Here is a 14,024-nt window from a genome sequence, read left to right on the forward strand (position 1 = left end):
AAGTACTAGGTCTCTAAAATCATACATTTCTAGATTTTGAACTGAACCTCTGTCAGAAAGACTGCTGTGCTGCTTAAAGGACTCCTCTGGACTGCTTTTATGGAAGGACTGTTTTTCTGCTTGTTGCCCTACTGCCTGCTGCTCCCTGACTCTGCTGGAAGGGCTCTGCCTTCCTTCCAAGTGATCTCCAAGGGTTTGCTGGCTTGCCTTCTGTTTTCTGAAGTCTCAGGACACAAAACACTTCCTACAATTCTGCTGGTGCTGCTGGACTCTGTTTCCTGTGAGTCCTACCCTTGTCTGAGATGCACCATCCAAGCTCTGGGCCTGAGAAGTGGGTTCTGCAGCTGTTTACATTAAAAAAACGATCCATTGCATCGACTACGTGAGAAATTCTGCTGCATTGCCCTTCGATGCAGAGGCTGGCTGATGACAGCGGTTCCACAGCCTGTGTGGCTCGATGACCACTCTGTGTTGCCTTCACTGCAGTGAAATTCGACAACGATGCAGCGACCTGACTGCATGGAAAAGATCGATTCATCGAACCCTCAGTGTGGATGCTGTGCTCCATTCAAGGTACTTTCTCAGTGGGCCCTTTGTGGGTCCTTAGCTGGCCTGCCCTCCATTGCGGTCACCCTCAACTTTGGATTTGCACTTGTCCCTTGCAACCTAAAGTAACCTTTTGACCGCTAGTGAGTTCTAAGCACTATTTGTGCATTTAATCTTTAAAAAATTAATTTCTCACCTTCTACTGATTTGATTTTTGTTGTTTTGGTCTTATTGTGCTCAGATACATATTCTCTATTTACTACACCTATGTAGGGTCTTTTTGTGGTGTATTGATTGTGTTACTGTGTGTGTGTTGCACAAATACTTTACACATTGCCTTTGTAGATAAGCCTGACTGATGTGTGCTGAGTTACCAGAGGGTGAGCACCTGTTATGTTATTGTGTATTTAGCTTAACTGGACTAGAGTGGTAGTTCCATACCTGGGTGCATACCTCAGCCAACCAGGAATCTAATTTCTAACACTCCCCATGCCAAGTTTATAAGCATCAAGGATACTAGTATACCATCTACTTCATGTGGCAGATTGAAATATGTCTACAGCATTCAGTACCGTCTCATCATTGCTCTTTGTCGTCCCAGTCATCACAAGTGAGGCTCTGCTCTCAGATAGGCCCTTTCCTAATTCCATTTTGGACATCCCAATAAGACCACTCCCTTCTGTTAGTACATCTTTCTCCTCCCTGGGGCAACAGCTGACGGTGTCCATAATGGAATACCAGTAGGAAAAATTGAAATGATGTTGAGCATGGCTTAGTAAAGCTAGCTCTATTCCTAGCAAAATTGAGCCTGTTGCGTTCCCTGCATGTGTTGGGCTGGGAGCAAATTGGTGTTGGGAGGCTCAGCGCTGTGTGAAAGCCGCATCCATGACAGATCTATATGTGCTGCTTAAAATGAGCCAACATATTGATTAAATAAAATAGCTAGAGGTGAAAAATCAAAAATAAACATTTGCGACAATGTTTTTGTTTTCATGCTGATTTCATCCCTAGTTAAGCTAGCCAATAAGCTAAAGCTCATTTGGCAAGTGGAAAACTGATTGTTCACAGACGGCTCCCTTAATGGAAGAAATGGCTCCAATTCTTGGCGACAGTTTGAAGCCTAAGAAGATTTCACCGAAAAGAAATCTTTCATAACCAGTGGCACGTACAGAGATGGAAGAGATGGGTCCTATAACAAAGTCAGAGTTGGAATCTCTGATGGAAGAAGTGGCAAATACAGCATTGGTGAAACAGCATGACAAATGACAATGAATTGATACAGGTTCAGATATGGATGAGGGTCCAATTGGGAAATACATCCAAGGATGGCAGTTAATGTTAATATTTTACGAAAAACCCTAACCGAAGGAAGAGCACTGGGCCAACCCTCTTACCATTTGTCATCTGGTGGACCTTTTCTTTACCTACTAGGAGGTAAAGGGAGTTAACATCAAATCAACCAAATTTCAATTAACAGTGCAACCCATTTGGATTCACAATTAGAACCAGGAATGGGGACTATAGTTAAGAAGGTTTATTACAAGTTAGCAGTCAGGTTAAGATAAACAAATTTCAGTACCATGCTGTAAAGATACAGATTAACAGCTGGAAAACCAAACCTCATGAAGAAGTTTAGGCGTATCGATAGAAGGCAGAGAAGAAGTTCAGTCTCAGCAATACAAAAGATCAATAGCAAGATTTAATGCTTAGAGAAGAGTTTCTAATTTTCTCTTCTTTACATGAGTGAAGTCTAAAAGTGTCTAAGTTAAGTCCAAACTAAGGGAATGGTTTTAAAATCTATAAGGATCTCAAAAATCAGGGGACTGCAGAAAAAATAGGAATATGCAGGAAACTATAAAAAGGTGTCAGCATTTCAGAAGCTCGGTCAAGAGTCTTCTTGGGTCAGGGAAATGAGTGAGAGCCTAAGCCACACTCAGCAAAGAATCAAAGCAAAAGCTTAGAGGTCTAAACCTCTCAAAGTCCAAAGGAAAGTGGCCTAAACTCAAACAGTGCGAACACCAGTTATTTTCACCAGGATCTCCAGAGTAACACCCTCCGTGTGGCATCATCAGGGGCTCCATTGTCCTTTCTATTCTCACGTTGCAAGCTGCAACATTCACCAAATATCCCATGCCGAACATGGGATCAGTACTGTTCTCCATTACCTGCTATTGTTTGCAACATTAATAAATAGACACTTTCACTGGACACTCTGGCTCCATGTTCTTTGTCAAGGTCTTCTTCTCAGGCTCTCTCTCTCTATCACTAGTACAGTGTCGTATCTATTCTCAATCTAACAAACCATGTGAATGTACCTTCATGGAAAAGGACATGCTTCAGAAAATGGAGAACATAATTTTATGCAAGGAGAAATATAGGACTAGTCAGGATAAGTTTTAAGTATTGATCAATGGTGCACGTTTTATATACTTGCATCCTTTCAAACATGAATGAATGTAAAATGTAATTACATTAGATTCATGTTAAAGTTCATAAAGGTAAAATAACTTTGGGTACACGTCTTTAAATGTGACCAAGAACTACATTTAAATCTGGGGGTGAAACATTAGTGCACACATTTCATAAATCCATTGTCGTTTCTATGCAAGAAGAAATATAGACCTAGTCAGGACAACTTAAAATTAATCAATGGTGCATATTTAATATGTATTTTAATAGTGTGAGGATGGTTTCAATTGAATCATCTAAACAGTAAATGTCATTTAATGAGTTAAGGCACACAGTATTTAAAATGTCTTTAATTCCACACTTTAATAATGATGTCAAGTGCCACACTTTACATGAATAGTGTTAGGGCACATTAAGAACATTTGCTAAGTGCACGTTTATATTGCGTATTTGTGACGTTTAAGGATAGAGTCAAAATTACACTGCTCCAGGAGTACAAACTTTGTAGCAGAAGTGTGCCATTTATCCTGTTAGAGATCGACAGACAATGTGTTGGGTGTGTTCAAACATATATCTAGTACCAAAGACAGACATAAGGTGCATACCTGTACTGGACCGGAATTGCTCAACAAGTTTGTCTGGTACACACCCTTCAATATGTTGACTCTACAAATGGTGATTCCAATGATGTTGAAACAAGACTTTTCAGTGACCATAGAATAGCAAGATGGCTATTTTCATGTTCTGATAAGGGAAACTGGTTAACACTATCTCAGGTTTATGATACAGATTATTACAAATTTGGTGGTTGGACAGCCATTTGACCGATGCAACCACCAGGGAACCACATTCCCTAGTGGTGGCTCAGGGAACAGGGCCTCACAATATGCTGGCTGTGCTGCTACTGCACCGGCATGCATATTACGAGTTTCCTGCCCACCAGCAGTCGCATGGAGGTTCTTACTCCATGCAGCTGCTGGAGGTCAGGAAACAAGGTCCCTCTTTGCCCCATGCATGTTGATGAATGCAGGGGGGCACATGTTGTTCCCCCTTGTGTGCATGCACGCCCAGTTCCAGCATGGTATGGACTTCACAGTCCATGCCATGCTGGAACGTGCTGTGACGGTCCCATGACAGTGCCTTTCAAAGGCTCCCATAGGAGCCTTTGAAAGGCACCGCTGTAGGACAGCCATGCCACCACCCACCAGACCATGATTTTACTCATAATCTGGTGGGCGGGGGGCATGTTTGGTGGTGTTGGATTGGGGCGGTGGCGTGGTGGCCCATTCCAGGACCGCCAAAATTATAATTGGTCCCTAAAAGCCCTAAGAGCGCATGTCAGTTTGGCCGTCCTAAGACTGCCAACCAAACCGGCATGCACACTTAGAGCCCACCACTCCTCCTCCCTGTTGCTGAATCTTTGTCAGGAGGGACCCACCTCCAAGACCCGGCTCAAAGACAGGGAGGAAAAATTAAAATGATAATAAAAATTTGTATTATCATTTTATTTTTCCTGTATGAACTGCTGACAGAACCTTGGGGCGATGCTCCTCCGTCTTAACAGAGTAGCCACCGCTGATCCTAACCCAACTTTTCTGCACAAATCTGTAACCGTTAGGTGTTTGAATACTATCATTTTCAGGTATTTAATTGAGAGTTTCTAAACTGAAATTGATCTCTAAACATTGACATGCCTTCCTCTTCACTCATATTAGAAGTGAATTTCAAATTTAATAAGTGCCTTCTTTGGTCGAATGGTCACTACATTTCTACTTGCAGCATAAATCCTCTGCCACGCTAGTCCTTTCCACTGCCCGTTTAACTTTGACAGAAACACTTGGACACAATTTGACTGATATTTCCAATCCATAAATTATTGCATCCTTCACCTGTGCATAGCCCACATGGAGTGGTTTACTGTGGAAGTGAATGGAAATTAAACACTTTTTAAATATACCTTTGATAGATTATCCCTTGTCATTACAGGATTCTTCAAAAGTCTATATTTGTATTTATACTTTATACTACCACCTTTAAATTATACGAGTAACTGATAACTCATTCAAAGTGGTTCCTCAAAAATAAGGCTGTGGTGTACTCCTGCAGGAATACAGATTGTACATGGTTTAACCCTGAGCCATTTATTGGTGAGTCAAATATCAGTTCAGTTAATGTGATGTACGGCACCACAGTTTGATTCAGAACAAATAATTTGATTGAAGGTGGAATTGTAAACATAACCACTTTAGTGTCCAACACCGTCCCCATATTGATTTAGATTGGAGTGGGAAAAGTAACTTTAACCCTTTTAATGTACCGCACTTCTTTCCCCAAATTGGTTTAGATTTGAGTGGGAATAGTAAATTTCACCCCTTTAGTGTTCAACACCTTCCCCACATTAGTATAGATTGGAGTGGGTATAGTAAATGTCCCCTCTTTAGTGTCCAACACCTGACCCAAATTGGTTTAGTTTAGAGTGGGGAGGGTAAATGTCACCCCATTAGTGTTTAACAACTGCCCCAAATGTGTTCATATTTGAGTGGGAATAGTAAATGTACCCTTTCAGTTTTCAAGACTTTACCCAAATTGGTATACATTGGAGTGGCAATAGTAAATGTAACCCCTTAAGGGTCCAGAGCCTTCTCCCAGTATGGTTGGATTGAGGTGGGATTAGTAAATGTCACCCTTTTAGCATCTATTAATTTCTTGTTTTATTTTGTATATTGTAGAAATAGTTTGTGTTATTTTATTACTATTGTTGGTTATTGGAAAAATAATTACAAAATAATTAGTTGTATGTTTGTATACAGTCACATTAATAATTTGATTGTGTTATGTAATAAAGACATTACACGTGTCTATCTTTTATTTATTTTTCAAACTTTAGCAATTGTATATTTTGACATTTGTAATTATATTTATTGCATGTCAAAAACAAATTACTTTTCTTTTTTATGAATACAAAATATTCAAATTAAATATATGTAGTATTGTATTATGAACATTTTCAACTTTTATTTTTCATTGTTTAACAATTTATAAATGTTTCTTAACTTTTTAAATGTACATATTTTTGATATTATTTCATCTTCTGTTTTTTAATCATACATTAATTAATTGTATATATTTTATTCTATTAATTTATACTTTATAGGTTTAAAACATTTTATAATAACATATTTTGACATGTTTTACATGTTTAATATTTTTTAACAAGGTTGTATACATTTATTTAACATTTTTACAATATTTACCATTCATTTTTATGGGGAGATAGTCTTTTTTTACCGCTACCTTCTATTTTGTAATCTATTTGTGTCATTTTTAGTCAGTAATATTGTATGGAGTCGAGGCATCATGGACCCAAGTCTCTGTTAGAAACACAGCAACTGGCAGGTTGTCTGGTAGAAAGTTACATAAATGTAACTAATGTTTAGCCAGGGTGTGCCAATTAATATTGAAAAAATAGTAGATGGTGGATTTGGGGTCCGATAAGTCTGGAGCCATTACAGTGGAAACGTCAATAGGAAGAGCATCCATCTTATTACATGTTCCCAAAGTAGCAAATTGAGTTGACAACTGAAAATCGCAATGACTAAATCTCATGATACGAGTAATCAAGTTCATGGACGATTGGCATACTTCTGAGGTAGCAGGAGGGAGCTCTTTGAGCTGACTGGTAGAATATATATCAATTTAACTGAGTTAGAAGTACCAGATTCCTGGCCCTGGACCAATTTGGGTGTAGATAGACACGGATGGGTGCAGATGGGCTTGCCTTTGGTGCACCACAGTGGCACAGCTGCGTTTAAATAACACCTGGGCCTGGAGCAGGGAGGGAAAAGCACTAACCAATCTCAGAGGAAGGCCGTACCATAATAGCTTCTCTATATTGCCCCGTAATTAATGATAAACACTTTTAAGAAGGTCTAAATGTCAATACTTGTTGAACAAAATACACAGTTTGACCCACTCTCTCTTCGAACCAGTTTCAAAAGTGTCCTGGAAAAATTAAAGACCCAAAGGTTAACAAAACTTTCCTCATACAATCAGTATAGCAGTGCTGATCTCCTGTGCCACCGCCATATTTGAAAAAGGCTGGGAGCAGGGAGCAGGGAGGAAAAGCTAGGACAAGTAGAGCGATAACCGCTCTCTGGGGAAGGGCCTACCAAAATGGCCAATCCGTATTGCCCAGTCCTGCAAAGTCTCACTGCACAACTACCAGCTTCATTGGAACTGACTCAGAGTGACGTGTAGCCTCGCAAAGCCTTGCCGCACAGCTGGCTGCTTCATTAGAAATGATGAGGAGCAATGCAAAGCCTCGCCGCACCACTGAAAGCTGAATCAGAACTTGCTCTGAGCAATGCAAAGCCTTGGCGCACATCTTCATCAGAACCAACACCCGACAACGCAAAGCCATGCAAAGTAACGCTGTGCAGACCTCGCACCAAGGACTAAAGATACACCTCTTAGCAAGCCAAACTTGGTGCTGTGCTCAGCCCGTGCTCGCGGTCAGCCTGAATTTGTGACTTTGGGCCAGATGTACTAATGTTAGGAACAAAAATTTCTTAATTGCAATTATCTCCGAATCACAATTAGGAAATTGCTATTTCTAATGTATGTAACCCTTTTAAAAATTAGGGATTCTGAGTGTGTCGCAAAGTGAACTACCTCATGAATATTACTGATGTAGTTCGCAGTTTGTGATCCATTAGGAATTATAGCAATCACAGAAATTGAGGCCTGCTGAAATCAGCAGATCACCATGTCTACGATTGCTTTTCAATAAAGCAGACTTTAAAAAAAAAATGCAGGTTGTTTCCCTTAAAGGAAATGGGACTGTGTTTAAAAAAAAAAGTTTCTACCTTTTTTCTGTTTGTTTCAGAAGAAGCAGTGGTTCTGTGTACAACTGCTTCCTCTTCAAAAATTACTTTCACAAAGAGGAATGGCTCCTTGGGAACCCCTTTCTGTTTGCAAATACATTACCACTACACTTCTGTAGTCCGTAAATTATCAATGTTTTAAGACCAGAATTTGGTTGCAAAACATTAATACAGTCCATTCCAATTCAGTATTTGGAAGGGATGCCCTGAAGAAGCCCCTTCAAAATATCGAAATAGTATGTAATCGCAATCCCAAATTGCGATTCAGTAACATGTTACTGAATCGCAAATTGGAATTAATATATACCAAAATGCTTCTTTGCGTTCACAAATGGCAGGATTCTGTGAATCAGACCATTTGCGAACAGAAATAGGCTTGATACATCTGGCCCCCTCTACCAATTATCCAATTTCTCACAACCTGCCTTTGTAATAACGGTTCATAGACCAGACCAATGACACCGGATATAAAGTTTCCCAGTGCACCAATCTGTTGTACAGCTTGTTACCATAACCAACTCAGGCCTACAGTTTTAAGCCTGAGCTTTTCCACAAGGCAATCATCATACACACAGACATAAAATTGGAAAGTAATACAAAATTAAAGTTGGCCAAGCAAAATACTGCCTCTCATAAGATAGCCTAACAAGGATTCTGACAGATCAAACCTATATATATAATTTGTCACACGGAGAAACCAACACAAAAAACCTTATGGAAATCTGTGTAATTCCATGTAACAAAATAGCTATCTGTAGGCTTTAATATAGAGTAATAACAATCCACACTTAAATGCCTATTGACTTTAACATATGCATGTCACAGAAATTATCAGACTTAGTGCCTTCATCATAACATTTCATACACAGATCAGACCTAAAGCCATGATCATTGACTTGCCACCATAACCAACTCAATCTTGTATCGAGTGTAAGCTGTACCACAAGGAAAAAAGTACAATACAAACATTTTTAGTGAAAGCACACAAATTAGACTCAATAAAATGCTGTACTCAGGGGAACCCCTGTGTGGATGGAGCCTAAGCCCCTCTCTCCGTAGTACAATGTTCAGGTGACAGTTGAACTTTCAAGCTGGATCTAAAATCTATGTAGATTAGTGCAGCCTAGGGTATCCCATACTGCTCTCAAACACAAATCTGCCCTCTGAAGTCTAAAGTTAATGATGAAAGGGGAGGGTGATAAGACTGCAATACATCCATTGTGACTGCCCTCTTCCCATCTGTGCTGCTGTCAGAGAAAGACAAACATAATATGTTATCGAGTTATTTAAGACACTTTATCAGCTTAATAATGTCATGTGTGTGACCCAGAAAATTTAGGCTCAGACACCTATATAAATAAACTAAAAGATCACAGTTGCTGGGGGGTAATCACGTTTTTGTGGAAGGACACAACTTCTGCCCAATCAAAACATGTACACCACACTCCCAAAATCTGGGCAGAGCTAAAGGCTCTCTCCTGCTGATTCTTACATAATTATCTGCAGATAGCTATGCTGTCGAGCCAGACCATAAAGAATGTTTCATTGACCACCAAATTGTTTTAAATTGTATGGTAAATGTTTATTGTTAATGTTTTGCTTGCATTTTAGGTGCTACATGATCATCTGGCATACCGATTCGAAGTGCTAGATTTAACAGGCAAAGGGTCATTTGGACAAGTTGTAAAGTGTTTGGACCATAAGAACAATGAACTTGTGGCAGTCAAAATAATACGGAACAAAAAAAGGTACTTTGCTATTTAGACTTACTCATAAAATTGTCTTATTCAGTAGTTGTAGATTTAATTATACCCTTTGTCATTAATGAATTGTCTGGACATTAAGAAATGTTAATACAGGACTGTAAAAGATGTTTGCATACTTTACTTCTTTCAATTCAATATGTTTTTAAGGGAAATTCAGTAGAAAGGTATAAATGTGAGAATAATGTCTGAGTAGCTGCTTAAATAAATCCTGCAACGGGGTACCCACACCTATTGTCGTGTAGTGTGTTTCTTATTTTTTAACTCAACCCATACTCACTATTTTGGAGCTAAGGCATAGTGTTCTGAAATAAGGTAATATGCTGTACTCTTATACAAGACATGGAATAGTTATTACTTGAATCTATTCAACTATTTGATGTTTGTACTTTTTACACTGAATTTACACATTTAGGAAAGTAATGCATTGTGCTTTTGAATTAAATATTAAAGCAAAAGGGCAGAACATTGAAATATGTTTCTCAGAAATGCAATTAACAGCACGTATAATGATGTATGAGAAATGTATTTGTTGGTAAAAGGGAAGTGAAATTATGTTACTGCGATTCAAACATGACAGTGGCAGCACATTATTAAAACATTTGTTAATTTTAGTGATCAAATGAATCAATAAAATCACATGAAGTGACAAATATTGACAATGGACATTACAAGACATGATTTGGTATAGTATAGGTATTGATTAAGCTTAGAACATCTCCATATAATTTGGGTCAGCTACCCTCCTCTTCAATTGCCCACCTAAAGCAGTTTTCTTCTATCTGGAGATTGATTTTATGTAAACAAAAACGGGGTTTTAAAGAGTTGTCACTTTCTGTAAAATTGCATTTGACAACAAGTCGCTTCTTTCATGGGAGAAATTAAACTCCTTTATCTTGTATCGGGGCTCTGAGTAAATCTGAAGACCTTCCTTAGATTTCCACTTATCTTGAGCTTTCTTTTTTTAAATAAATCTTTTTATTAACCAGTTGCTTATTACACATTGCTATATTTTTATTATACAGGCTACAATAGGGTGTTTTGGTAGCTTATAGAACAGTACACATTAAAACAGTGCTGAGCTTTTCCATTCCTTACCCACTGTAGCCACAAAGTACTCCCTCCAAGATTGATAGGTTCCCAACTCCTCAGGGTCCAGATTTTCTCCCATTTGTTAGAACATCCTCTACTCTCATAGACTACTTTTTCAGCCTGCTGACACAAGTCCAGGTCTCGTTTCCATGCCCCACCTTTTGCAGCTCTACTGCACCCAACGCTCTTGCTATGTTCCTTTTTGCCACTCCAGATGCCAGTGCCAGCCATGTTTTTGTGTATTTAGGCCAAACAGTCTCCCCCGTCACACTCAACAGGTGCCATCTCGCCTCGACTTGCACCTGTAAACCCACCACTGCTGCCATCACCGGGAAACCCCTTCCCAGTATCTCCGAATCATGGGGCAGGTCCACAGGATGTGGAAAAAGGTACCTATCTCCCTGCAGCCCCTAACACATTGACTAGATTCACAACTGCCCAGCCTCTGCTGCAATGTCCGGGCCATATAGGTCCTATGCAGAATCCTGAGTTGGACCAACCTAAATCTGGCACGTATAGCCATTTCCCTAGGGCGTTGCATGGCTTCTGCCCAATCGTTATCTTCCAGCAATCCCACATCTGTCTCCCACGCTTCTCTTAAGAGGCCCAGAGGGTCTGCTAGGTTGTTCATGATCTTCCAGTATATAAGCGATATGGCCTTACCCACCATCAGGTCCATCAGCAATCTATCCTCCATCCTCCATCAGGGAATAATCAGGCACCTGCACTCCCACCATCACATGGGACCTCAGGGCACGTCTAAGCTGTAGTTAGCAGAGCCTCTCCCCCTCTGCCAGTTGATATTCTGACTTAAGATTCTCAAATGTACACATTTCCCCATTGCGCCAGACATCCATGAACTTTTTAATGCCAATGAAGTTCCACCTGCAGAAGCTTTCCAGTCGTGTCACCTCTGCCAATTGATCACAATCCCACAATGGGCACTATCTGGTCAGCCTAGACTCCCACTCCAATAGTTTTGTGGCTGTCTGCCATGCTTGGACAACCATCATCATATGTGCGAGAATGGAAATCCAACTACTTATAGATCTACAGGTTCTTGTTTCTATTAAATTTTCAGCAACATTTAAACTTGCCAAAATCCTACTAGGGTCCAAAAATCTTTAAAAATATCTAATCTTAATGAAGGACCAGTGTAGCATTGTTTTAAAATGTCTAATAGAAGGCTCAACTTCGGGCCACAATTTCCAGGCATCTACATTAAAAGTCAATGATCTTAACATACCAATTATTTTTCCATCTAGTGACTGTGTTCTTATCTAGTAGAGGTTGATCCCAAGTATAGATGTCCACCAGATAGCTAACACCATCAATAATGACGATATCATAATATTTATACAGTTGATTTTTACATTAAGGAGACCACTGTAATGTCTTATATCTAACTTTTTTAGGTAATCTTGTGTACCATGAAAAATCAACAATCTCGTATTTGTGACATATCAGATTTAAAAGAAATGATCCGAACCATTAAAAGTTGTGGAATTAAAATACTTATAATACTCATGTGAAAAATTCATAAAATAATATGCTCTTAAATCAGGCAGGCTAAGACCCCCTTCTTTCACTGGCTTTTATATTGTGTAGTGTGTTTCTCATTTTTTAACTCAACCCGTACACACTATTTCGAAGCTAAGGTGCAGTGTTCTGAAATAAGGTAATATGCTATACTCTTATAAAAGACATGGAACAGTTACTACTTGAATCGATTAATCTATTTGATGTTTGTACGCATTACACTGACATTCCTCTTTTAGGAAAGTAATGCATTGTGCTTATGAAATAAATAAATATTAAAGCGAAAGCGCAGAACATTCAAATATGTTTCTCAGAAATGCAATTAACAGCACGTGAAATGATATAGGATAAATGTATTTGTCGGTAAAATTAAAGTGAAATAATGTTACTGCAATTCAAACGTGACAGTGGCAGTACATTATATAAACATTTGTTAATTTTAGAGCTCAAATGAATCAATACAATCTCATGAAGTGAAAAACATTGACAATGGACATTACAAGACATGATTTGGTATGGCATTGGTATTTTGTAGCACTTACAACCCCAACGGGAACTGTTGTTAAGGAGGTGTAACAGCACTCAGTGGGAGCACAGTATCAATGGTTTAGTCATGAATACAGGTAGTGGTTTGTCATGCTTTTGTCATGCAGTCTAGTTTTCCTTTGATTTGATGCAGTCCTATTCAATTTGTAATTTTCTTATCATGCAAATGTGTTGAAAAATGCAAAGTTTGTATGTTGTGCTGTCTTGTACTGGAGTTGTGTAGGATACGTCACACCATTAGTTACATGTTCATGCAAATGGATACCATATGTGTCCGGATTGTAATCTAGTTATCACACCTTAGTACTTCATACAAATGTTTGTGGGAATAGATTGGTTAATTCAAGCTCCAGTATAAATACATGTTCAATTGTAGGACTGACATCAAAGAAGATGAGTTAGTTGTTTGCAGTTCATGCTTAGGGCCGATGGGTTACTCCATCACAAAAGTGACGGATATCCCATCTGCTGAAATATAAATCCCATTATATCCTACAGGATCCATATTTTGGCGGAAGGGATATCCGTCACAGCGGTGACGGAGTAACCCATCCGCCAGAATCTAAATCAGACCCTTAGTCTAATCTGCTAACCAAAATGATGGTGGGAGTGGAGGCAGGCGGAGGCGCGAACCTGACCAGCCAGCTGAGGGAACCGGTATGTCACACATACGCCACATCTTGGACACATACCGGCGTGACACCAGGGGCATCAGCCAGGTAGTGGCGACCCTCAACGTGATTAAGAACCAGCAGGCCGAGCAACGTGCCAGTCAACAACAACACCAAGGACGGATGGAGGCAAGACTAGCTGAGCTCCTGGCGGTGCAAACGGACATAAGCCATTCACTAAGTTGGATCGCCGACAACATGGCCAGCCCTCCCTGTGCCCCCAGGCGAAGACCACCACCAGCCACAGGGAGGGAGGAGGAGGAGGAGCGTCACAAACATCGTCAAGGCCTGCATCTGAGTGTCCCCCGAGAAAGGTGGGTCGTCCACGGAAAAGTCTGTGAGAGGCAGCGGACCATCCACATCTCCCAGGTCACCTGGCCTGGCATCTGGCCCTCATGCGCAACAGCAGCACCTCATCCAATGACATTCTCTGCCACATGGACTTGCTGGTCACAGCCTGACCAATGATGACCAACACTGTGGTCTGGACTCTGATGACTCCAAATGACAAGGATCCCATCTCCCCCTGTGAACTTTGGATTCCATGCACACTGTATAGCACCTATTTGTCCACA

General features: G+C 39.9%; 1 protein-coding gene across 2 annotated transcripts in view; it reads left to right on the top strand.

Annotated features, from left to right (window-relative positions):
- Positions 1-14,024, top strand: part of DYRK4 (dual specificity tyrosine phosphorylation regulated kinase 4) — an 827,849-nt gene that overhangs the window by 328,911 nt on the left and 484,914 nt on the right. For both annotated transcript variants that reach the window (XM_085652599.1, XM_085652598.1), the window contains exon 5: positions 9,450-9,586. In XM_085652599.1, the coding sequence (XP_085508725.1) occupies positions 9,450-9,586 (137 nt within the window). The remainder of the gene's footprint in view (positions 1-9,449; positions 9,587-14,024) is intronic.

This window comes from Triturus cristatus, chromosome 4_1 (genome assembly GCF_964204655.1).
Source record: "Triturus cristatus chromosome 4_1, aTriCri1.1, whole genome shotgun sequence".
Classification (NCBI taxonomy): Eukaryota; Metazoa; Chordata; class Amphibia; order Caudata; family Salamandridae; genus Triturus; species Triturus cristatus.